Below are 26,697 nucleotides of genomic sequence, written 5' to 3'. Positions count from 1 at the left end.
TTTGATATGCAGCGATGGGTGTGGGTAGGAACTATACTCTTTGTACCTTGGTCGTAAGGCATAGGTGGTAGGTTACACAACCAAGATGCAAGGGCCAGCCTACAGCCACAGCAGCAATGATAGCAATATGTGCTACCAAATCTATGGATTTGACGTGTAGGTTCGCATGTGTACAAAATGACTGCTAATATACTTATGCCTTACTTTGTTCAGAATCCATATATGTTTAAAATGCCTTTAGTACTTGGCAAAGTATCCTTTCTTAATTTCTGTGATAATGTTAGTCTTTGCATTTCATGGAAACTTACTACATTGCATAGTTTACAAACCAGTGTACTGTGCATTCCGCTCTGTTTCTGTGTTTGCTTTTCTAATCCTTCGGTCTGGGGAAAAAAAATCCTTGTCGGATAAAAAAAACCTTTATTTGCTATGGTACTAACTACTTCCTTGTTTCCTTTGAGTGCTTCCTTCTTCTTTTTGATTAATGTTATGTTTGTTACCTTGCTGCCGAATTTTAACAACAGTTAGGTACCTGTAGGCGTATTCCAACTGTGCATTTGTTCTTACAGATCTGCGATATTCATTTATTTGTGTCGTTGTTATATCCTCTTCGGCAGTTAGATACCTGTAGGCGTATTCTAACTGTTTGTAGTCTTTCACATAATTTTTTGGTAATCTTGAAGAACACATTATGTATTAAATTTTGGCTTTAAGAAAATTATATACGCATTTGTAAAATTAGTTGGCAATCTCTGCTTTAGAGTAATGGTGCTATCATTACATTCGAACCATCCACATTTCTTTTTAATGTATGCAGTGTAGTGACCTGCATTGGTTGCATCTCCTGCATGGTAGATAATACCTATTGTTGTAAAGGTTTTCTTCCCAAGTGACACTTGACTGTGTGTGAATCCAGTCAGTTTGCAGATGTTTTTAGTACAATCTGCATTATAACGTAGAAGTATAAGTATTATATAGGCACTATGTGATTGTATCAGTAAGGTGAAGTGATTGTCTGAATTGCAAATAGTACATATTCTGCCATGGTTTGCATTCTGTACAAGTTGCTGAAATGGAATAGATTCACAATTAGGTATGTAAACATACACAAATCGCTCATTTGGGATTTGTTCCTGTATCACATTGCTACAGAGAGTGCATGTATGTTTCCACATGTACGAAATCTGGACAATTTAATTTACAGGTATGCTTTTGTTTTCCAATAATAGTAGTAAGTACATTAGAAATTCTTGTGGATCTTCTTGTGAGTTTATAGTGAATCTCATCATTCTAGCACAGTGGTCCAATTCTTGCCTTATTCCATGTACACTGTACGTGTTGTCAGGATTGTTTGTTGCGTTTCTATGAAGCACTAACATTTTTAAACACAACTGGTCTGTACTGTGTAAGTAAATATTGTTAACAATTGGTGGCAATTGAAATAGAATATTCATTGCTACATTTGCATAGCAATTTACCCCAGTTTCATTTGCAAATTTGAATGGACCAGCTAGTTCTGCATCCGAGTACATTTTTCAGAGTTTCTGTTCCTTCTTTGAAGACGTACCTGGTTCACATTCCCTAATAGGTTCTTCTTTGTTTGTGGTAATTGATGAAGCTTAAGCTTCTTTTGTTTTCTTTGAGGGATTTGCTGTTGGATTCTGTTGCATTTCTGTTTGATTTAGTTTCTTTTACCACGTTTTACTTTATCTGGAACAGGATATTGTTTCAGATGGGGGGGGTGTACAGTGAACGCAGTCTATTGTATTCTAGAATGCAAGGAATATCAGCTTTGACTTTACTTGCATCAAAGTTCATTAGCAATAGACCATCAAGTGTATGTAAGCGTGATAATGCTACATAGCTCATGCATTCTTTAAAGACTGTGTTTCCTATATCTATCAATGCCTTGTCTAGGGTAAGACCTTGGGATTTATGAATGGTAACTGCATATGCAAGAGTTAGAGAAAATTGCTCTCTACGTACATACATGTCTTTGAAGAGAAGGAATCGAGCAATTGAGCGCCCTAACCTTTTCACTTCTGAAAGTTTATCAAAGCGAATATTGACAAACTGAATATTTCTATCACGTGGGTATGATTGAAAGCCAACAACTGCACCTAGTGCTCCATTAACTAGCCCTTGCTCGACCTCAAGGTTATGTTTAAGCATTACTCTACAATTTAAGGATAATTTTAATATTTTTTTCCAACCCAGCTGTGTTGGAGATTGAATTTTCTAAACTATTTAGTCTTGTTGTGGCTTGCTCACACTTAGGTACTGTCATACCATGTACGTCTAGTTTGTCTGTAGCCCTAATTTCTATTATTGGTTGCATTTCTTTATTTAACATCGTTTCATTGAATTTGAAACAGCTTGCAAGAGTTGGCATTAAGGCCATATAATTGACATTTGTGTGCGCTAATTGTTCCATAACATCAGTTACACATGCATTATCGCCATAAAGTGCATGAATGTGCCGGTTTTTCAATACTACTTGTGCTTCATGCGATAGTACACCAACTCTAATACTTTTTAAGATGTTGGCACAAGTGAGATCTGCATATTGCCGCATGTTCTCTGTTAATTCTCTGTATTGGAAATGTTGCCAAAGGTTGACATTTCCTATGCTGCCAACAGTTTTATGGCAGAGTTTGTGGCCTAAGGTTTCAAAAATAGGTTCACCTTTCACTGGTGTCAATTGTAAAAGATCTCCGAAAACAATAATGTGTTTCCCTGCAAAGAGTTCTTCGTTGTTATTTGTAAGTACTTCCTGCAATCTGAGATGAATCAAAGCCAACATTAGGTTGGAGACCATGCTCACTTCATCTATTAGTAGCATTTTCATTTGTTTCAATACTCTGCGTACTTCCATTGCAGCTTCTGTAGAAAGTTTGTAATCGTCTAATTTATTTTGATGCTCTACTGGAAGCAGTAGTAATCGGTGTAAAGTGACACTGCCTATGTTTTAGGCAGGTAAACAGGTGGGGGCCGTTATAACAGCTGACAGTTTGTTGTTTGTGAATTGTTGATAAAACTTGCTGATGACTTTGATCAAGACTGTTTTTCCTGATCCAGCTTCACCACTCACGTACAGCAGTATAGGTTTGTAATGTTGGCAGGTACATTCTTTATTTTCGTGTTGTAAACCATGTACAATTTGTTTTGTTACATCTTCAAAAATGGTGCACTGATCTTTGTTAAGTTTTGCTTGTTGTACAGTTAAGTCTTCTGTATCTTCTTGGAACTGATACATGGTGTTTTCTACTTCTGCCATAGCTACTTCTGCCTCATTTGCTATTAGTGGTTGTCCTAGTGGTTCTTGACTTCCTGTTACAGAAGGTTGACTACTCTCGGAAGAGTCCTTATCTAGTTGGGCCTGAAGTTTTTCTTCCTGTTGCTGCTCATTGTGTAACATTGTTTTGTACTACGTAAAGTTCACATTGGTGATAGCGCTTTCATTTGCTTTGAAAGCATCTTCATAGCAGTCATAGTTATCTAGCATGTCTTCCTCTTTTCTCCATGGTTTAAAAAGTTGTAACAGAGACATGTAATATAGTTTTCTATTGAGGAGTTTTTAATGATAATTTTACATGATTAATTAAGCTTCGTTTGGTAAGTTTCACTAAGCTCCCTTCACAATCGGTCACTCTATATCTAGCTTTGCTTTCATCAGGTTTTATATTATTTTTGTATGCAAAGTTTTGAGCTATGTAGCATAGACACATGCTTTCCAAAGTGCTACTCCTGTTCGGATAGTATGTGTCCAGTAAATAGTTTTTTAGAATGTCTTGGCTGTTGGGATCATTTCTGGCAATTGTTTCTATGTCCTCATATGATTTCAGCACTCTTTTCCTAGATGTAGCAGGACCAAGACTTAGCCATACTATGTTGTCTGATTTTCCATACAAAGCAGTACCGGTTAAACAATCTGCTGCTTCATAGGCACCACATTCTCTAGGAGAGAGCATGTTTATGCCTAGGCTGTACAATTTCTGTGAAAGTGTTTCGTCTGATGCTAGGTCATCCCAGAGGTCTTGAAGCTCTGTTTTTTCTGCTTTTGTTAAGTAGGCTGTAACATATCGTGCAACAGCAGTAGAATTGTCTGCAATGTACTGCACATCTATGTTTGCATTCCATAAGAGGGCAATTATTGCATTATAATCATTGATATATTTTGATTCTTCTGTTCTTTTTATGTAATACGTGTTCTTAGGTGATTCACCTTTAACACTATGTCGAACTGAAGACATGAAGTTGTCTACTTCACCTGTTTCTGTAACTGGTCTAGGGAAACCAAAGCAGCATTTGGTGTAGTATTTACCTTTGTTTTTGTATTTGCGGCGACAATATTTGCCACATTTGTGTCTTTGAAATTGTAAAATCTGCCCATGCCACTCTCTATGTGTCTGTTGTGAAGGGATTTCACAAGTGACATATTTTTGGATAAACTGCAAAACAGTGCTATCACTGTTGTGACCAAATTTAGGTGCACCTTTGAGCCATAACAGCATGTGAATATGTGGTGCTCCTCTGGCTTGATATTCTTTTCTCCAAAAGAAGTGTTGCACTTCTCCAAGGAACAGTTTTATTGCAAATAAAGTGTAGCATGGCAATGAAACGATGATGGAAATATCTTGACACATTAACTGGATCTAGAGAGCAAAGTTCTCCAGGTGTTAATATATGTATGTTGTTTTTGTTGCTGTTTGCTATGTGTAGGAACTCATGTAAATCTTCCCATGCATATTCTGCAGAACTTAGTGTAACAAACCAAGTCGGTGGTCCAAGGTTTCTGATCATACAACGCACGTCTCCGTGCCACCGGAAACAGTATTCCTTTGTACCATTCATGTTTGCAAACAAATTTGTTATACTGGATTGTAAATCCTCATCTTTTTCCTGTACTTTTTGTATTAACTGCGTAGCTGACATATTTTGAAAGTGGGTTCCAGATTTCAAAATGTGTGCAACTCCGTAACATAGCGTTGCTAATTCACTTTCATAGAGTAGGTGGAATATGTATTCCACATTTTGTCTAAATCTGGGATCTTGCGAATACATTCGTAATGAGCGGTATTCTGATGCCCCAATCTGGGTGGGTCTATCATCGTATCTTCCACCTTTGCCAGTAGGAAATAGCAGTGGAAAAGCACATGCTTCTTTCCTTTTTTCCATATACTCATTGGTGAACCTTTGGTTTGTCACATTCGGTAAGTTTCTAGTGCATCATCTATGCTTTAATTGGAATGCAATGGATGAATTATGTACTGGTCCAAAAGAGTGGATACTGTAGCAGGATCAGAAGTTCGAATTATCCAGTTTCTGATGGCTCTTGAATTATTTCAGTTGTTTCCCTTAAGCTTTCTTCAATATTTATTTCCTTGTAGTACTCATTGTCTTTTAGATATTGCAGTGCTTGTCTAACATTATGTAAGTCCACCAGTTGTTGGCAATTTTTTTTGTCTTTTGTTGGTACACCATTTACCAAGACTATTAAGGAATGCTCTATTGAACGTTGCACTCCTAGAGTGTGTACATTTTCGGTTAGATCTAATGGCAAATAAACTACTTTGCCACGAATGCCTTTCACCAATTCAGAGGGAGGTAATTTTGCTGTTTTTGGATGAAGGCGTATAATTGCTTGAAATGGGTGAACTGTTTGAATTATGATGCTCTCATACAAATTGAGTTGTTGCAGGGTTTTTGGTAGTGGGACCAATTTCAAATTCTTTGTAATAGCACGTGAAGGAGTGTGGTTGTTGTCTAATTTTGTAGTGCAGTAACTGCAACATATTAGGCGTTCAGTTACTTCATATTTGTTTTCTGCTAAAAGGTAGACAGCTAATTCAAACCATTTAGAATCTTCATTGTTTTCTATTTTGTATGCAATGTCTATATTTGATGTGTTCCTTTTGTAAAAACGTTCTGCGGCAACACACACATGGTTTGGTACTTCAGTTGATGCCCTTTTAAATTTTAGTATTTCTTTTCTGTATGTGTGTAAAAGAAGGTTGCTATCTGCAGAATTGTTGCTACTATGTTCTATAACTATTGCATTTTGTAAGTGGCTTTCACTTCCAAAATATTTTCTCTGAATACGGTCAATTTCTTCTTGTAAGTATTTGGGTGTACCATGCAGAAGAGTATTATTTAAATTGCCTAATTCTGAAGCTGGACTTTCTGCATAGTATATTTTATACACTAGATTTCTTACATTTGAATGATGCACTGATATCCTTTTGATATCATGGAAGGTGCTTTTGCAAATAGGCCCAGAAATGCAGGCTAATGAATGTCCTTGTAGTCCTGTGTATTTGCGCGCTGGACAAAGATCCATATTTTGCAGTACTTCATTTTACCTTTTACATAGTGATTGAGGAACTGACGTAAAGATTTGAAAGATTTGTTTGGAATGGCACACATTGATGTGCACGGCCATTTGTATACTGGACGTTGTGGTTCTGTCGAATTGAGAGGTAATTCTGAGTTTTCAGGGATACTTTTGTAAGCAGTGTTTCTTGTTCCATGATGGTACTATTGATTTTTCATACCCTCGTCCCTTGCTATGGATGGCAATTGTGTTTGTTTGATTTTTTTTGTATGCCTCTTCATTAAAATATGGTTCTGTGGTTGTTGTGTGCCTCCATTCACCTCCACAAACATTTAAGAAATGAATTTTGTTCACATTCCGTTTATTGCTGAGTTTCTTTTGTAGTTTGGTACTTAGTTTTGTTAGTGCTTTTATCCTACTTAACACTAATATAAACAACTTCCTTTTGAGAAGGATTGCACTGTCCATGAGAGCTTGCAGGATTAATTTTCTACGGTAGGTTTTAAGGGTTGATGATGATGATTTCGGACCTCTTCTTATTAGATTCTGAAGGACTCTGGCGAAACATTTTTGCTAAAATACTTTTTTTACGTTGGGTTCTTGTTACTATATCAGGATTATTAGGAGCATTGCTAGCTGTACTGGTAGCCGATTCTTTGCCAAGATTTTTGTGACACATTTTGATGGAGGAGGTAAAGTTTCGGTAGTTGACGCTTCTTTTGTTTTGCTAAACGACTGCATTCGCTCGTTTGTTCCAACGTTCTCTACAAACTCTACTACAGATGGATGCTTAGATTGGACACTTTTCTTTTTATTTGCTCTATTACCGCGTTCCTTTCTACGGACTTGCTTTTTGGTAGGCATTCTTTGGTGTCTGTTGAAAAAAAGAAGTCATGCGTTGGTCTGCTGTACAATGTATGTGTGTTGTGTGCATGCGTGCATGATTTTGATGGGGAAGCTGTTTGTCGTGGTGTGTGAATGTTTATTGGACTCTTACAATGATTTGGGAAGGCTATTTTTCTATTTATATAGCACTACAATGTACTTCAGATGACAGTACAAAGTGGCCTAGTGGTGACGAGAAGCATTATTTGTAAACGAAATGGCATAAAATTAAAACAGCTATTTCTTTCCTAGTACTAACATTCTAATGATTCCGTATGTTATTTGAGTTCCAAACACACAGGGATTTGTGAGCCATTCTGCCTGTTATTCTTTGTTTAACAAATGGGGATTTGTGAGTTGAATGGTGCACAAATTAATGTTTGCTTTGGTGCCCAAAGTTAACAAATAACCCACGCACCCTCATTGAGTAATAGTTAGAATATAAAGGTAGTACTGTACTCACTTTTTTTTTGTGAAAATATCAGGTTTCTTCGGATATGTCGTTTGCAGTGTAGATGCTGTTGCTTCCCAGGAGAGTAGTCTTCACTGAGGAAAAAAAAAATATTCACTTGGTGTGTTTAAAGCAGTGATGATACTGTACACGTTAATTGTGCATCATTTGTCAGAGTATTCTCCTTTCGTATTGCAACACAGTGCATGTGTGCATTTCACTTCACTATGTGCTGTCTTTGTATGTTTTTTGCAGTATGTTACTTGCAAGTCCTTCAGAAATGAGAACAATTTTAAGGTTATGAAAATGCCTTGTTTTTTTAAAGCCATTTTATCTATAGGAGAGAGATTTGTAAGCGATAGGACATTATAGTAGATGGGGAAAAATGTTCTACTTTCAAATTATAAGTACGATGCCGAAAAATCGGGAGATGTCACCACAGCAATCGGGAGCGCTTAGTTTTCCAATACGATCGCATTGCAAGTAGCATTACTGCAGGCCTGACACAGTACACAACTCAGACATTTTGTAATGTAAACTCGATTTTCGCGCTAAATAGGCATGCCTGTAACGTATGTATAGGTTATGCGGGAGACAATAAGACGTAGTGCGGTTTGCCAATGAAAAATTGGACATCTTACACTTAAAATGGGAAGCGTTGGTATGCATTGCCTATGCAAATTTAGCAGCATTAATTTGTTTAAATGAAATCATAAGGGTTGCACGTCTTCTCTGATTAAAATATGCATACCTGTACTCTATACTCATGTATGTGCGCATGCATGGAGGTGTACGTAGAAATCCTTGACACTTGCAGTCGTTTGTGAGGTAGGTGCTTTGCAACAATATGCGACTTCCATTCAGAGTCATTGATAGTAAATTTGAAGTGTGCAATGTTGCTGACGGAGTTAGATTTAGCAATGTTTAATGTGATTGGTGGATGGTTGTGTGACTGCTTAGTTGTGTCCAATGAGGGACTGGATTTGCGACTGATGTGGAAAGGGTAGAAGGACTGGGTAAGAGTTACGTGTCGCACGTAGACAACGCTTGTCCGCGGGTAGGGCGTGTCACATATGGGTTTCTACAGCAAATCCAGCATGGAAAGTGGAATGTAGGCATTAGCCAATCAGACGTTCACATTGCTCTTTTGTGTCGAAAGACGGTGCGTATACAGAGGTGGAGAGGGTCAGGCTTTTGGTGCTTGGAGATATTTTTGCCCATGGCTTACAGCACTATGCAGAGAGAAGGCATGTGGCACACCATTTCGATCTGAGAGGAGTGGAGGTGGTGTGGAGTGCTGAGGCTGATGGCGCTGTTGCGCCAATTCTGCAAGTTTGCAGACAAATGCGTACAATGACCTCTCCTCATGTGGTACTTTTGCACTACGGTGCTTGCCATTTGGGGTACGTGAGTTCACGTACTTTGTTGGAAGATTTAAGAGTTGGTTCAAGTACTCATGAACATCTTTCCAACTGCAAAAGTAATTTTTTCCGGTTTACTCCCTAGAGGAAAATGGGACAACATTTCTGTTTTCTGTCCAGATCAAAGTATTGGAAGGTTTATCATCAATCGCGGCATGCATGCTTTCATGTTACGAGCTGGTATGTTTTTCTGCAGCCACGACAACATTGATCCCAGTAATGCAGATTATTTTGCAGCAGATGGTGTTGCACTGTCTTCTTTGGGAAATGCCATGTTCTTTTGGAATGTACGGCTTGCTTTAGAGAAGGTTCTGTAATGGTTGTAGGAGGAAAGTAAGAACAAAAAATAAAAACAAACCCACAAAATAACAGGTGTCTGTAAGGCATCTGCCCAAAAATAAAGGAAAACGGCTCTTTTCAGAGCCCACTTTCAAGGGGAAAAGGGGATTATTACTTAACTGTACAGTCGTCACGCTCTGATCCTGTACTTGTGCGTGGACATGGCAGTAGTTTGCAGGCAGCGCATATTACCAACGGGGATTCTGGGGCGGAGACGCATGCACATGAGAATGAGCGCAGCTAGGGATTGGTCAATACAGTTCAGTAGGTGTGTTCTGAACGGAGAGATTTAGTGAGACTGACCTCTCCCCGACAGGAGACCACTCGGCTACGGCTCTGTGTGCTCGAAAACAGATTATCTGGATTTTGGGAGACTCATGGATACATTGGTTGAAGGTGCATGCAGAAAGTTGCCGTCTATCTACAGATCTTGGATTGCCTCATGCGGAAGTGCACTGGCATGGCGTGCGCGGAATGAGATGGCTGGACTTGGTACCTCTGTGTTACTTTACTGACAGAGCGTCATCCTGATATACCTCTCATTCATTGCGGAGGAAACAGTTTAGGCCACGTCTCTGGAATTTCTTTGCAATTTACAATGAAGGAAGGACTTGCGCAGATCATGGACATGTTCCCCAATTGCCACATAGTTTTTTCCTGTATTGCACAAAGACAAATATGGCTGCGTTCTTCTGCATTTGGTCCAAAAATGGAGAAAGCGCGATGCAATGTGAATAAGTCAACTGCCAGTCAGACACAAAGCCTTGCGGAACGTAAGCTGCAATCGCAAAAGAAATTCTGCAGCGGGGAAGGCAGGGCGGGAGCGATATGGAATACGTCGTCGGACCATCCCATCGAAAGAACGTTACCAGGTAAGAAAGTAACTTGTTCTTCGAGGGGATTGGGTCCTCCGACGTATTCCATATCTATGACAGACTCCCAAAGCAGTACCAAAGCAAGGAGGAGGGAAAGAATTTAGAATCAAAATTTAGAATAGCCAATCAAATAGCAGAGCAAAGGACCGCTTTGCCAAAGGCCAGATCCTGTGCTCGGATGGAATCGAGGGAATAGTGAGGTACAAATGTATGTACTGAAGCCCAGGTGGCTGCATCACAGATGTTGCGAATAGGAACACCCCTCTGCAGGGCAGTAGACGCAGCCATACCCCTGGTAGAATGGACCCGCAAGCCAGCCGGTGGATCCTTACCCGCCAAGCGGTAGCACTCCGAGATGGCCAAAATAATCCAGCGAGACAAAGTCTGTTTCGTCACAGCTTGCCCCAAACGCTTTCCAGCGTAACCAATAAAGAGTTGATCATCCACTCTGACCCGGGACATGCGTGAAACATAAAAGCTTAAAGCTCTCCTAGGATCAAGCCTATGGAGCCTCTCCTCTTCCTTACCAGGATGCGGAGGAGGATAGAATGCCGGAAGAACAACCTTCTGGGCCAAATGAAATTCCGTCACTACCTTCGGAAGAAAAGAAGGACGAACTCGAAGGACAACCCTGTCCTTGTGAAATACAGTGAAGGGAGGCTTAACTGAAAGTGCCTGTTACTCACTCACTCTGCGAGCGGAAGTAACCGCAACTAAAAACACAGTTTTCAGAGTTAACAGCCTCAAAGGGCAAGAATGTAAAGGCTCAAACGGAGCACCCATAAGAAACTTAAGAACAAGGTTTAAATCCCAACCGGGCACCAGGAAAGGTGACGGCGGGAACACATTAGTGAGCCCTTTCAGGAACTGCGGAATCAAAGGGATTTTAAAGTAAGAACACTCTTCAGACGAGCGCTTAAAGATGGACAGCGCCGCCAGGTAACCCTTAACGGTACCCACTTGCAAGCCCCTGTGGGCCAAAGAAAGTAAAAAGGACAGAACCATGGGGATGTCACATGCAAAAGGATCCACATTCTGAACTCTGCACCAGTCGCAGAACTTACGCCAACGGTACAGAGACTTTGTTGCTGGCCTTCGGGCCGAAAGCAACACCTCCATCACGTCCTCAGGGAGGTCCCAATCCTTATACCTCAACCTTTCAGAAGCCGAGCGTGAAGGTTGAGGGATCTGAACTCTGGATGGAGAACCTGACCCCCCCCCCGTGAGAGCAGATCGTCTCAGTAGGGAAGACGACGTGGAGGGCAGATGGATAAGTCGAGAAGGTCCGGGTACCATGTCCTCCGAGCCCACGCCGGGGCAATGAGGATCATCCAGGAACCGAACTTCCGTAACCTCCGCAGCACTTGCGGGATGACGGGGACTGGAGGAAACGCGTACAGCAGCGGGAAGGACCACTCCACCACGAACGCGTCTCCTAAGGCTCCTTTTGGAGGAAATTCCCGCGAGCAAAACCTTTCGCACTTCCGGTTGACACTGGAGGCGAAGAGATCCACTTGAGGGGTCCCCCAAAGGGCGAAGATCTCCAGGAGAATCTCCTGAGCCAACTCCCACTCGTGAGAGATCGCGCTCTGCCTGCTCAGAGCGTCCGCCATCACGTTTTCGGCTCCGGCCAGATGAACTGCCGAGATCGAAACTTCCTTCTGGATGGCCCAGAACTCGAGCTGCATCGCCTCCCTGCACAGAGGAAGTGACCCTGCCCCCCCCCCTTTTTGTTGAGGTAGTGCATGGCCACTGTGTTGTCCGTCAGGATCAGGACATTCTTCCCTCGCACAGACGGCAGAAAAGCCATCAGGGCTAGCCTGACAGCCCTCAGCTCCAACAGATTGATATGGAGTCTGGACTCCGACGGAGACCAACGACCGCTGACTGTCAGCCCGTTGGCATGAGCTCCCCATCCCGGGTGGGATGCATCCGTCACAATCGTCACCTCCGGCCAGGGAAGCCAAAATGGAGCCTCCCTCATCAAGTTGCCTTCGACGGCCCACCACAGAAGGTCCCGGGCGACCGAGGACGGCACCTGAATCGAGTCCGACATCCTGCCGGAGGACTGCGACCATTGCGTCTTGAGTGCCCACTGCAAAGATCTCATCCGCAGGCGAGCCTCTGGCACCAGAAGAATGCAGGATGCCATGAGGCCGAGCAACCTCAAGAACTCGAACGCTGGGAGCGTCTGGGCTTGCTGAAACTTGTGCACCATCTGCTGAATGTGAAGAGCCCTCACCTGGGGAGGAAAACACAGCCCCAGGGAAGTGTCGAGCACTGCTCCGATGTACTGGAGCCGCTGTGTTGGCGTCAAATGGGACTTCTGTAAATTGAGGGAGCAGCCCAGCCTGTGAAGGGAGCGACAGGTGACCGACAGATGATCCAGGACTTGCTCGGGAGAGCTCCCCCTGATCAACCAATCGTCCAGGTAGGGGTAGACGTGAATCCCCCCTTGCCTGAGATGCGCCGCCACCACCACCATGAGCTTGGTGAAAACCCTCGGGGCGGAGGTCAATCCGAACGGCAGGACCCGAAACTGAAAGTGCGAGTCGCCAACCGCGAACCTCAGGTACTTCTTGTGCTTGGGATGGATCGGCACATGGAAGTAAGCATCCTTGAGGTCGAGTGACACCAACCAGTCCTGAAGCTGAAGGGCCTGGAGGACTTGAGAGAGAGTAACCATTTTGAACTTGTCCTTCCTGAGGAGTTTGTTCAAACCGCGCAAGTCCATGATGGGTCTCAATCCCCCGTATTTCTTCGAAACCAAAAAATAAGGGGAATACCATCCCTTGTTCCTCTCCGCTACAGGCACCAGTTCTATGGCGCCTTTCTCCAGCAGGGCTTGAATTTCCTGTGCAAGGAGCGGATCCGGACTCTGCAAAGAGAGGTTCCCCGGTGGATTGTCGCGAGGCCTGCGCCGAAAGGGAAGACAGTAGCCGTGGGTTAGGATCTCCAGAACCCACACATCTGAAGTAATGGCTTGCCACTCTACAAGATGCAGCGCCAGCCTTCCCCCAACCGGCGAACCATGGGACATGGCCTCACGACTGAGTGGGAGCGGCTGTGGCGTTACTTGAGGGCAAAGAGGCAACTGCCCGAGCGGCCTTGGCACCACGGGTACCCTGTTGTCCACCTCTGGTACCCCTGCGTTGGCCTCTTTGACTGCCAGCTCCTCTCGCTTTACTGAAGGATGAGTAATAGCGAAAGGAACCACCCCTCCACTGCTGTCCCCTAGGACGAAAAGGCGGAGGTTGGCGAACTGCAGCGCCCAACGACTTCGCTGCAGCTTTTGAGGTCTGCAACCTCTCAAGGCTCTCGTCAGCCTTGCTGCCAAAAAGGTGTTCACCGTCAAAGGGCATGTTGAGGAGCCGGGACTGCACATCAGGAGCAAACCCCGACTTCCGCAACCACGCAAACCTGCGTATCACGGTGCTCGCCGCCATAGACCTACTGAGGCATTCAGCTAAGTCCAAGCCCGACTGAACGGACTCACACATGGCATCCTTACCATCCTGGACCATAGCAAGGAAACCATCCCGTTCGTCCCCTTCGGGAATATGTTCAGCCGCTAACGCAACACAGTTCCACAGAGTGTGCGTGAAACGCGACAAGGCACAAATGGAGTTGGCCGTCTGAAGCCAGAGGTCAGATCCCTCAACCATACCACCAGAAGAAAACACTTTCTTCGCCCAGCCATCAAAACGTTTGTCGTCCCTAGCAGGAGGGATGGTAGGGTACGACGCCTGCTTCGCCGGGGCCGTGGCCGCCTGCACCACCAAACTCTCCGGAGTGGGGTGCCTGGTCAAGTAGCAGGGGTCGCCACTGGCTGGACGGTATTTTCGCGACAAGGATCTGCCCACCGCCGGGAGACTCTCCGGAGCAGTCCAAGCCGCCGCCACCCTTCTCTGTAAAGCCATATGGAACGGCAGAACCGGGTCAGTTGGGGGACCAACATCAAGGATGTCTGTCAGATCATCCTGCACAAATTCCCCTGGGGGAGCAGACCATCCCAAGTACTCAGAAACCCTAGCCATAAGGCGTCGGTACGAGGAATCAGCATGAGAGCAGGCTCAGGCCTACAAAACTCCACCTCCGGAGAGGAGTCCAGTCCACTGGCATCATGCAGTGACTGTCTCAACTCGTCAAACTGACTATGGCCCGAGACAATTTCATCTGGAACCTGACTAGGAACCAGGCCATCAGAATCCTCATCCGCCTCTGAAATATAGTCCAGGTGGCGAAAAGAAGGCACTCGAGAGTGCTTGCTCTTAACCAGAGCCTTCCTAGGGGGTCCACCTGTGCCCTGGGGTACCTCCGACACGAAAGGCGTCGAGCGAATCGGCGCCAGCGTCGAGAGAACCGGCATCGGCGCCGAGAGGATCGGCGTCGAGGAAATCGGCGTCGACGTCAGATGCAGCGCCTCCAGAATCGGCGGCGTCGACACAGCCCTCGAGGCCGGAGCCCCGAGCGTGTCCCTCGACGACCTGAGCGTCGACGGCATCGACGACTTCCTCGGAGCCGGAGCCTCGAGAAAGCCTGTCGACGCCCTCGACGCCACAGACGTCGATGTGTTCTTCGAATACCTCACAGGTGCACACGGTCTCGAACGCGTCGAGGACCGGGACCTGGAACGGGTACGTCGAGAACGAGTCCCCTTGTCCGAACGGGACCTCTCCTGTGACTCGTGCCGACCACTCTTGCGAGCGGTGTCTCTCGACCTCACACGACCCACCCCACTCGGGGGCGCGGACGGCTGAGTACCCTGCGACTCAAGAATCGCCAGCATCTTCTTCCCGAAGGAAGCCCATTCCTTCGGCGTTGCACGGATGGAGGGGTAAGCGACGCGCCGGGCAGAGCCCTCCGAAGAGGACCTGGAAGATGACCGGTGTCGGCGCTTCCGAGAATGCCTCGAAGAGGCTGAGGAGTGGCGAGACCGACTCCTAGAAGGAGACCCACGAGACTTCCGACGATGACACGGAGAGTCACCCCTCGAATCATCTGTCGAAAGCCCCGCAGACTTCGACTTCCGGGGCTTGGACACCCGACCTACCGACAACTTCTTCTTACGTTCGCGTAAGGCTTTGGACATGAGCGACTGGCAGTCGATACAGTCATCCGTGTCGTGGGCCTCCCCGAGGCACCAGAGGCAGGCGTCGTGCGAGTCCGTCACCGACATCTTGGACCCACACTCCCCGCACTTCTTGAAACCCGGACGCGGGGTCGAAGACGAAGTAGACATCTACAGAAGGATTTTCACAAGTGAACAGGTTCGAAGAACCGAGAAGAACAGAACTCCAAAGAGTCGAGGCGTTTAAACCGAGAAACACGAAGCAACACGTTCGCGGAAAAAACGGAACTGAGGCTATGGGCGTCGTGCGTCCTACTTATCACATCGGATGACGTCGGAAGTCGGAGGAGGTCCTTGACGACGGCGCATCAACGTCATCGACGCAGGACGCAGACGCCGAAAAGTTTCCGAAGCAGCACAGCTGTGGTGATTACATGTCATAGATATGGAATACGTCGGAGGACCCAATCCCCTCGAAATGCGGCTCTGAAAAGAGCCATTTTTGAATTTCTTTTATTGTTTTTTATTTTTTTTTTAAATTGTTTTCCACTTTCCTGATTTCGGGCACACAACACACTAGGAGAGGAGGTGAAAGGAGGGTAAGGAAGGGACACCAACCCCGGGGATAAGAAGGGGCAGGTGGAGAGAGAAAGCTATAGGGTGATCGGACACGGAGGATGCTGTGGAGGAACTTAATCTACTACGTTCTTCACATGGCACCACCTTGCGAACGTCTGCACTGTCGAACGAAGTTAGGTGGTGCTTCATGGTTGTAGTACGAAAGCTGTACACACCAGGTCTCCCGCGACTCAGCACCAACTGGCACTGGTTACACCTGACCCGGTTCGCACGTGCGAGTGCTTGTAGTGCGCAGTTCCTCGAACTCATTCTCTTCTTCCTCCTCTTCCTCGATCTCTACATCCTCACCAGTATATCCCTCTGCAGGCCCTTGGGGAGGTGGTGGAGGGTTTGGGGGTGTTGCTGAGGCTAATGAAGCGGCAGTAGCCATGGATGCCATAACAATTAGTTTTCCTATTGGTCACTACAGCAGTAAAGGCAGCACAACTCAATCTGCTATAGCCAGAAGCACAATGAAGATGCGCTCGGGAGTCTGGCCATTTATAGGAGTGGAGGGATGCGCCTCATCACCATCTTCATCACTGAAAAGCGTTCCAAAAATTGTACACACCATGTCCACAGCTAAGCTATTGTCTGCGATATGTGAAATGCTATTTTTATACTGTACAATAATTTGCCTTGTGTGTATGTCAGGTTTTCACATTTGGTACCTCACATTGATAAGATTCCTAAGAGAATAGGGAGTTTCAATTACCTTTTCAGGAAAGTTAGAAAGAGAGAGTGGTTTTAATACTAAATAAATTCTGTTTAGAGAACAGGACATTTCTTTTTCAAATTATTCAATTTTCCCTTAACTAACTTTCAATTAGAAAGATGAAATGCCCCCAAGCCAAGATGGTGGAACACTTTTACAGTAGTGATTGGTTTAGCTTACAACATACAGCATTGTGATGTCATTTAGAATGTTCATGGCAATTTTCAACTGCCTTTCATTAAAGTTTGTAGCTGAGCAGGACATATATTTATCAGCTCCTGTTAAATTTCAATTAAAGTTTCCTTTTTAAAGGATTTAGTATCCATTTGTTTAATTCCAAAGATATCCTAATATAGTAGTTTAGTTAACAGGTGGATCAGTCTGCAGTTGAAGAAATCCAGTATCACTCCGTTTGCTGAGCCAGTGACGAGTCAAGTCCTAGGAACACTGATAAGCTAAGTGGACTTCTGTATTTTAATTGAAGACTAATATACGTTGAATTGAAACTTCATAGAAAGACTTGGGAAAAGTACATTTGTTTATTTTTTTAAACTTTTTTGAATTTTGGATGAAAATTTTCATGAAGAAATATTTTTTTTTATTTTTTATTTTAAAGAGTAAACTCATTTTTTATTACTAACTAGGCACGCGGACGGTATTCGCCGTGTTTTTAACATTTAACACTAGTCAAGTAATGAGCTAACCTCATTTTCGTATTTCGTTTGGTTTCCGAGTGTGGTCGCGTATTACTGTGGACTTCCATGCGCGGTTTAGAAGAAAGGACCCAGCGACGTCGCGCGTGCGTCGCGGCCATTTTGAATATTACTTGTTTTTCTCCATTTTAACTTTGTCGGCATAACGGAAGAAAGTAAAGTGGAGACTCTTTTTGAAGTTCGAATCAGAAGCATTTTCTGAGTGAACATTTTCTAGTGAGAAACAATTTTAGAGAAGCACACTGCATATTATTTTTGGAAATTGAAAACATTCCAACATTTTTATAAAGAGTCTTCTGAATTACATAAGGTAACGAATATTATATATATTATATAAGTTTTCATTGTAAAATTACCGCCAGATTAGATATTCAAAGATAATAGTAACAACAATATTTTGGATATTATGTATTAAAGGATTTCAAGAAAATAAAGAGAACAAGAGTGCAGAAAGACAAGTAGAGGAGGAAAGCTCTATGAGTAGATACAGTCAGCCACACAGCAACATACATAGATCTCTCTGAAGCAGCCTATTGGCAAATCAAGCTTAGGCAACAGGTAATTGTTATTTGGAGAAAGTATATATAACAGAGTGTAGTCAGAAAGATATTAAAAGAACAGATTCATTTAAAGTTGTATTTTCCTTTTAGGAACATCCCATCTGAGCCAAAACCTTCCAGGAAGACAGTCTGAAGTACATGCAGTGGGAGTTCTTGTCTTTTGTCGTTTTATCCATTCCCCTTTCCCCTTGGGTTTGCCTGGCCAATAGTTTTAAAGAAGCAGGATTGTTGAGCAGGCAGGTTTAGGGGGCTAGGTGGGCCAGCTTCACTCCTGCAGGATCCCACTACTTCAGTATTCTGACCGTGTATAAGTTATTTTGTACTGTTGTGAAAGCACACAAACTGCGCAAATTAGTCCACACGCTCAGCGTGGGTGCAGTCACATGATGACATCCTGAACACATCCGCGACAGAAATGGGTGTCCGCTGGACAGCAAATGCAGACTAACAAACGTGCGCATGCGCGCAAGTGTCCTACGGACAGTGTTTGGGTTCTCAAACTAATTCAAAGATCGACACAAGTGAGATGGACAGTTAGGGACAGGCGCGATGTTCGCTGAACTTATGGTTGTACTGCGCATGTGCATACAAGATATGTTCACTGTACGGACAGGTCCAGTGTCCTTAGGAGAACTCCATTTTGTTTGACTACGAACATGCCGGCCACCGCACCTGTTCTACGGACGGTACCATCTTGGCTGCGGACGATACGGACAGGTATATTGTCCTTAACACACTCCCATTTTGTTCATTTACAGACATCCCAGACACCTGGTGTGTTCTACGAACATGTTTTAGGTTGTTTGTAAGCGGTACAGCGAGTATAATGTCCTTAGGACGCCACTTTCTGTTTCTTTACGCACAACTTGCACAGATAGTGCGGTCAAACATCAATTCCATCTTAGTTGACTTTAGTAGGGGTAGGTGTACTGCCATTACAACATCCACATTCCATTCCTTATGGATAGGTCGAACAGGCACACTGTTCGCAAACATTTTAAGTCTTTTAAAGAAAAAATGTATTACTCAAACTCTTTAACCACAACTACTATACAAAAACATTCCAAACACGCACATATACACTTCATGCCAAAGAAATACCGGGGGAAGCAGATACTGACACAAATATTGGGGAAATAGGATTCAACACGGGCTGGTTATGAGGGGAAGAAGGGATGGATGTTTCATCAAAACATCTATTTTCGTCTTCAAGGTTTGGGGATGGTTCACTAGGGAATGGAGAAGGGGGGCACGTGCAGGTAGAACAGTGGTAACGTACTTTTCCTCACACAGTCCTCCACAAATTCCCTTAGACTTTTAAAATTCTCATTCAGTGTCTCCATTTTCAGTTCAATCCTTTTTAGCCTGTCTTCTTCTGTGTCGTTTGTTGCCCTTTTTTCTTTTCTTTCCTGGTCTGTAAAAAATAACTATATATCTATTAAATGGCCATAAAATACTGCCCATTACTTTGCATACGCAGAGTGCTGTGTACCATTGTTATCGCTATCTTCCGACATTTCCCCATGCGGAAAGTACTCTTCCAACCACTCCAAAGTACTTGTCATTTCTGTGTCAAAACAACAGAAACGTATTATTACTTCTGCACCACATGCCAAAAAAAGTACACACATAAAAAAAGGACCTTCACTTACTATTTTGATGTTATTTCCCTTCGTCCTACTGCGTGTCTCCACTGTCGGTCTAGGCTGCAGAGTTTCTGTGAAGTAATTACGATGGAGGCATTTTTTTTAAATTTATTTATTTTTTAAAATGGTACCATCCATTTCATTCTATATGTTATTAAATGCGTCGTTTCCATTTCACACGTTTAGGTTTCCATATTTATTTATTAATACTAATGTCTTTGTCTCCTTTTTCTACATTGAACATTTTTTGTGTAAGAGAATAGTACATTTTCAGATACCCCCTGCCTCTTTGGGTACTGTTGACCTCGTCCGCCCCCGTCCGCAAACAGGCGCTCAGTCCGTCCCTTTCTAATATCAATAGGGAGGGGGTTCTGTATGTTGTATGTTACATGTATATCAAGTACATCCATTATACATAATAATGGATTACATAATGGATTATACATATCTCCCAAAATCACATGACAGTGTATATTCAGCACATCAACTTCATTAACACAATGTTATGATTAAGTTCCCCTTCCAAAAACCTGTACAATTCACTACAAAAAAAACTTTAAGGGGATGTTATGGTTAAGTTGCCCTACCAAAAACCTGTGCACTTCACTAAGAAAAAAAAAAAAACTTTTCCACCTCCCCATTATAGTTCATATTAAAACCGAAAAACCCCTAAAATCTGCCAGTTATGGTAAACTAAGCCACCATACCTTCCATCACCACTGTGCACTGCTAACACCAACACCCAGAACATGAAAGATGGCATCACAAATATCATTGACGACATCACATGTTTAGCCCCTTTGTTTTCGTTCACTGCCATACATATATATGTCAATTCAGTAAAAAAAAAAACCTTTGTTAAATGGATGTTACACTTCACATTAAAACCAAAAAACACTGCACATTCCCCAATTATGGTAAGCCAAGCAACCATAACTCGCACCACCAACGTGCATTGCTAAGCCTAACACCCAGGACATCAAAGATGACCTCACAAATGTCATTGACAGCACGGATGCAGTCAAGTTTTACAAATAAATGCACAATTTCAAAACAGTAACACCGGGGTGCAAGGAAGCCTCACCTCAGTGCCAGGGGACCAAAGGTCATCCAATAAGCGTGGCAGGGTTCACTGTGCGGCATCTTATGTAAATGGATGGGCTGGGCAAAATTACTTCATATGCTTAAGTCCTCTGTGTGGATAATGTGGATATATGTTTTTTTATTTTGCGCTATATAATCTACATTCAGAGCGGCTCCGCTCAGCTGTATGAAGTGAATGTTTGCTGCTGCGCTGCCCATATCGAGCAAATGGTGACAGACAGGGCACTCTTAGGGTGCCCAGGGGAAAGGCATTCTGGTAGATGTAGCCTTGGCTGACTTATTAAATAAATTGGACTCAAGTACCTGAGAGCAATGATCTGTAATGGGAAAGTGCAGGACTGGAAGCATGGTGTCCTGATGGCATGAAACATTGAAGAACTTCTCGTGCAAACTTGGTACAGTAGGGAAATAATAGTGAGCTGCCTGGCCTGCCCCATGTGCCCAGGGTCTTACTCACAAGTTACTGTACCCCAATATTTGTAATAGGGTAAAAATGCCACTTCCAACACCAAAGCTTGCCACATAACGTGAATACCCAATATGCTATTCTTTTTCAAGATTTCCCGCATGTGATAGTGGAGTATGTTGCGTGATTCGTTACACATGAAATGGTAAAAGCAAACGATTGAGCTTTTTTTTTAGAACCACAGGCTGGTGTGAGTGATCAGCTAGGCTGAAGAAGAGTCAGTCATCTTCTCAGTCAGTGACCAGCTCTGCTCATGCACTTCCATTCGCAGGCATTTGTCTGAGAATTCCCCCAGTGTCCCTATACGCCAATCTGCCTGTGGGGTCACAATGTTTGGCAATCTGGTTTCAAATGTACACGTGGTGTGGTGCCGTCACTTCCGACACAAAAGCGTGCCACGTGACGTGAACACGCAATATTCTATTCTTCTATTTCAAGCTTTCCCGCAGTTGACAGTGAGGGCTGATGTGTGATTCTGTTGTGATGCAAGTTAGTTAGTCTGGTATCACTGGCCAGCAGCGCATGCTGTTGGAATGTTGATGTAAAATAAACAGTATGGCTGAGGTGTGCCAGGAAGTGGAAGCGCTTAAGAAGATAAAATCACATGAAAATCACATGAAACAAGTAGGCACCTCAAACCCACTCCACATAGAAACGAAACAGTAATTATTTCACCATGCGAGTGCGCTGCCAGCTTGCACGAAAGAGCAAGTCCTTAAATAATAAAGTTCAACGTTGCCAATTATACAGGTCCTCAAGAGCACTGGTCAGAGAAGTCTCAAACATGTATTTCAATGTTTAATTATGTCCATTCAAAAGCCAGAGTTATGTGCCAACACGTGTTTCGACCTCCACAGGTCTTTTTCAAGGCAAAGCTCAATGATGACTTCTCTGTGAGAAGCGTCCGATTCTGGATGGATTCCAATATAACGACCATGAAGATATTGACGCCTAGATGAATTACTTGACAGCTGAAATGTTGATTCGCTAATGCAGATTTGTTATAAGTAACCGATTAGAAAGAACACGACCAGCCTCAAAATGGCAAAACCTAAATATACTGCCGTCTGTCCTTGACCATTCCAAACGCAATGCGGTCTAGGTCATCTAGGCGTCAATATCTTCATTGTCGTTACATTGGAATCCATCCAGAAGCGGACGCTTCCCACAGAGAAGTCATCCTTGAGCTTTGCCTTGAAAAAGACCTGTGGAGGTCGAAACACGTGTTGGCACATAACTCTGACTTTTGAATGGAGATAATTAAACATTGAAATACATGTTTGAGACTTCTCTGACCAGTGCTCTTGAGGACCTGTATCATTGGCAACTTTGAACTTTATTATTTAAGGATTTGCTCTTTCGTGCAAGCTGGAAGTGCACTCACATGGTGAAATAATGACTGTTTGGAATGTTGATGTATGCATGATAGGCAGTTCAGGAGAATGTTGAGTGGGTCTGTGAGTGAGTGTTCTATGAATGTCAGTTGGGGGACCTGAGCTGGGAGTGAAAGGGTGGCCGGTGGGTCTGTACATGTCTCTGTACCTGTAATGTCTTCTATTTGTGACTACCTGAACTTGTACTGTACATATTGAGAGTAAATGGATCTTATACATAGGTTTATATGTACAATAAGGCCTTCCTGGACTAAAGTACTTGGCTCCACAGCTGGTCTGTGTATGTGATGTCAGAGCCCTACCATAAACCATAATAGATTCCCTACGCATTAAATGGTAAAAGCAAATGATTGAGTTTTCGTAGACCGATGCATTATTCTACGCAAAGTGTGTAGTGTTGGCTCTCTAAAAATGTCTAATTTGGTGTTTGGGTATGGTGTGGTATATCCACGACAGCTCAGTGACAGCATAGATTGGAACCAAATAAGGTCAATAGAACTCTTATAGCACAAGGAAGTACTATTATGTCTGGAAACTACAAGTTGGCGTAAAATGGGGGTGGATGGTGGTGGGTTATTGTCACAGTTTTTAATGCGCTTGGGTCAATTTCTGAAAGCCGTGCTCCGATTGTGCTACCATTACAGCCACAATTTGGCTTTAGCTCTCCAAACATGAGTGTACAATCTGCTGAAAGCACTCTGCTGGAATACGTGGAGAAGTCCAACTCCCAAATGCTGTAATGGGGGGTACAGCCTTTTGTTTACAGTATTTACCCTGTAAAAGAACGTGAGTCAGAGAAATGTGAACAACAAGTGCCCTGGACAAACAGAGCATTCAATGGTTTAACACATCCCTTTTCCCAGGCAGCTACACCTTCCACAGCCATCCATCTGTCCTCCTAGCTTGATCCATGCACAGTGGGGATGGAAAACGTGATTGGGTATCATCAGCAATGTCACACCATGCATGCTTCTTATGTGCAGTCAGGGAGTGGAGGTAGTTATTTGATGAGCGTCTCAGACACAAGTTCAGTACAGAAGATACATACAATTAGTACATAAGAGCTACAGCGTGCATAGTAATGGGGGGCTATGGGGTCGTTTTGAACCATAAGGGGACCTACAAGACTTTGGAAGATGCCTAGAGTTCACAAGTCAACATTTTGTACTGGCTTCCAGGACACGTTGGGGGTCTCCACAGTGCACAGGGGTGGACTGGCCTACAGTGAACTCTGGAGAGTTTGTGTGGTTTCCCAAAATTTCTCATAGGAACATTGTTGGGCTTGCTGAAAATGTGTAATCCTGGGGCCATCTTGAACATTATTTCAAGGACATCTTTTGGTTCCCAATCCACCCCTGGAAGCAGGAACCTTTTATCGTAGAGAGGCCAATAGCCTAAAAGGAGGGAGACTGAGAAGAACTCTGGGGAAAGGAGCAGCACCCAAGCCCGGGAATCTTATGCTTTTGAATATTGTTAATTTAATCACCTTTTACCACATGAAAGACTGCATTGAAATTGCAAAGAACACTTGTTACGTTCAGAGACTATCCTTGCACAGTTATTGTAGTTGATGAGTGTTAGGGTCAAAAGCAGGTTATTGGACACGACAGTGACAGAATATTTTCGGACGTCCTGATATTTTCACAAGTTTCCTTTGAGGTAGGGAAACCCCTCTTAGCTTTAGGGATAGAGAGGCATTTTTCCAACCTTTTCTTATTTAATAAAGTTAATATCCTGAAACATGCACCAATGTGTCTGAGCCTTACTTCTGCAGCCTTAAAACAGTCTCGAGGAAGCTCAGGATGTTTACCTTTGTTTTCCAGCTTGGTCTTCTAGGGCATTGTGTTCTGTAGGTTGCAGACTTTGGCTGTATCCGCAACCTTCTTTTAACCCCTGAAACAACTTCTATTTGAGGCAAACAGACGGAAAGAAGTGAAAACAATGACATTTATCATTTTGATATTTCTGGTTACATAAAAACATGTTGCTAAAAGCTACACAACTGGTCATTAATCTTATACCTGAAACCTTCTTAGCTCAACATTTGAGCCATGACCTATTTTAGATTGATTATGCTCAAATTATCATCATGATATAGTTATACAAGGTTTGCTCAAACATTTATGAAAAGCAAAAGGTTTTGTTTTAGTCACCCTTAGAACAAGATACTTCACTGCTATTTACATAAAAATAAATACTCCTAAGTGGGGTTTCAGGCTCATTATCCATTGTATATACTTGCGTGTACCTCAGAAATATGTCATGCATTTATGTATAGGTGTGTTCATGTTTTATTTGTATGTTTTGTTGGATTTATAAATCCTGAAGGGCAGTGGACAACTTTACATAGCACAATGAGAGTGAGTTACATTCAGAGCTGTGCAGGTTACAGATGCATGCACCAGTGTATATAAAGGACAAGACAGTACGGATAGGGGAGGGGTGCATACATTGGAGAGGGAGATACAGGTATAGGGTAAGTGTAAACTGTTAAGATGGATTTCTAAACTCTGACCTGGTTGGCAGAGTTTAGGATGTCACCCTTGTTTAGTGGAACAGGGGAACCTTATGGACAAACCAGACCAATCAGGGGTAGCTTGGCAGGTGCTCAAGACTAAGTCCCAGGAGGGGTGAGAGTGATTGAAGCATGAGCGACACACAGTAAAACTCCACAGATTACTCTTAGACAGATGTATATCAAATATACATTTACTATAGGCTTTTATAACAAAAACACGATTAAATCACAGTTATCAAGAAAACAATTACCATACACGCTTATTCACTACGTAACATATATACAATAATGCAATTAGCCTAATGCTGATGATAGGGGAGAAAATAAACGCAACCTGCAATAGAGTTGTGCGTTAACAATGCGGCGATAACAATGAGGCGATGAAGAATACATTCCTATTCCTAAGGGAGGGTCTACCCTACTTTCGGAGTTCGGGAATAGTTGCAGAGCACAGGCTACTTTCAGCAATGGACACCTGCAACAGGTCTCTTTAGTAATGAATAATAAAAGACTGAGCCACTGAGTAGTTGTATGGGTTAGTAGAGAACCCAAATCTTTTATTAACATGTTCTCTTATTTTATAGGTTTAATGTAAAGGATACGTCTTCCACCCGACTCTTCAGTCTTCTGTAACAGGATTTTGCTTCAGAATATGTTCAGGTAAGTTCTTTGACAATTTAATGTTCATTCACTCATCCATTTGCTGTCTCCATTTTTTTCTCTTTCTTTCCTTTCATCGAGTTCTAAACCGGTTTCTCTTTTCTCTTTCTCTAATATCAGACATCTTACCTTTAACTCTGTTCTTCTTCTTCTAGAATATTTCAGTCAAAACATCAATTCTTGTTTTAGCCAATGAATGTTTGTTTCAGTAAGAATAGCCTGCTCCAAATGTACTTCCATATACTTTGAATATAGTGAGCTCAATTGCTTGCATGTGTTGATGAAGCTTGGTTCAGGAGATTTAATAATAAAGATTAAGCAACGTCTTTCAATACTGTGCAAACACGTTACTTTGGACTCTTATTACTCCAGCATAATGTACACATGTGCTTGTTTGGTGATTCCCTTCCAAGCGTCACTTCAAACGTGCAATCACTTTTCCTCTATGTAGCACTTTTAGTATTCGGATCGTCTTTGCCCTGAATTGTACACTTCACCGACTCCTCCCTCTTCTTCCCGTTCGTCCGATCTCTTAAACTAGCAGCCTCGCATTGTCTTCTGCTGTTTACATACGGTAAACAATGATACTCGGCTCCCGTGGTGGCTAACGCAAGGACACGCCTCCTCTCTCTCCCTCTCGTTACATCCGTAATGCAACCATTCTCATTCACCCACTGCCTTTGATCATTCGCTCCCTTCACACACCGAGACTGTATCCTGTTATAAAGCGCTACGGCGCACTTACAGTTTTCTTCAATGGCGACAACGATCGCCTTACTTTCATAACATTCGCCTTTCTTGAAGCGCAACAGCGTCACTCTCTACATTCTTCGGAAGGTGACAACAATCGCTTTGTTTTCATAACCTTTTCCAGCCTTTGAGCGCAACAGCGCCACTTGCAACAGTCTTTGTAAGGAGACAACGATC

General features: G+C 43.3%; 1 protein-coding gene across 1 annotated transcript in view; it reads right to left on the bottom strand.

Annotated features, from left to right (window-relative positions):
• The window catches only part of C1QH1orf141 (chromosome 1q C1orf141 homolog), a 436,963-nt gene that overhangs the window by 206,992 nt on the left and 203,274 nt on the right, over nucleotides 1–26,697 (bottom strand). The window contains exon 5 of the mRNA XM_069641945.1: nucleotides 24,403–24,497. Within this exon, the coding sequence (XP_069498046.1) occupies nucleotides 24,403–24,497 (95 nt within the window). The remainder of the gene's footprint in view (nucleotides 1–24,402; nucleotides 24,498–26,697) is intronic.

The sequence above is a fragment of the Ambystoma mexicanum genome, chromosome 1q (genome assembly GCF_040938575.1).
Source record: "Ambystoma mexicanum isolate Mex_15411 chromosome 1q, UKY_AmexF1_1, whole genome shotgun sequence".
Lineage (NCBI taxonomy): Eukaryota > Metazoa > Chordata > Amphibia > Caudata > Ambystomatidae > Ambystoma > Ambystoma mexicanum.
The sequence above is the reverse complement of the archived record's forward strand: the minus strand, read 5'-3'. Positions and strand labels throughout refer to the sequence as shown.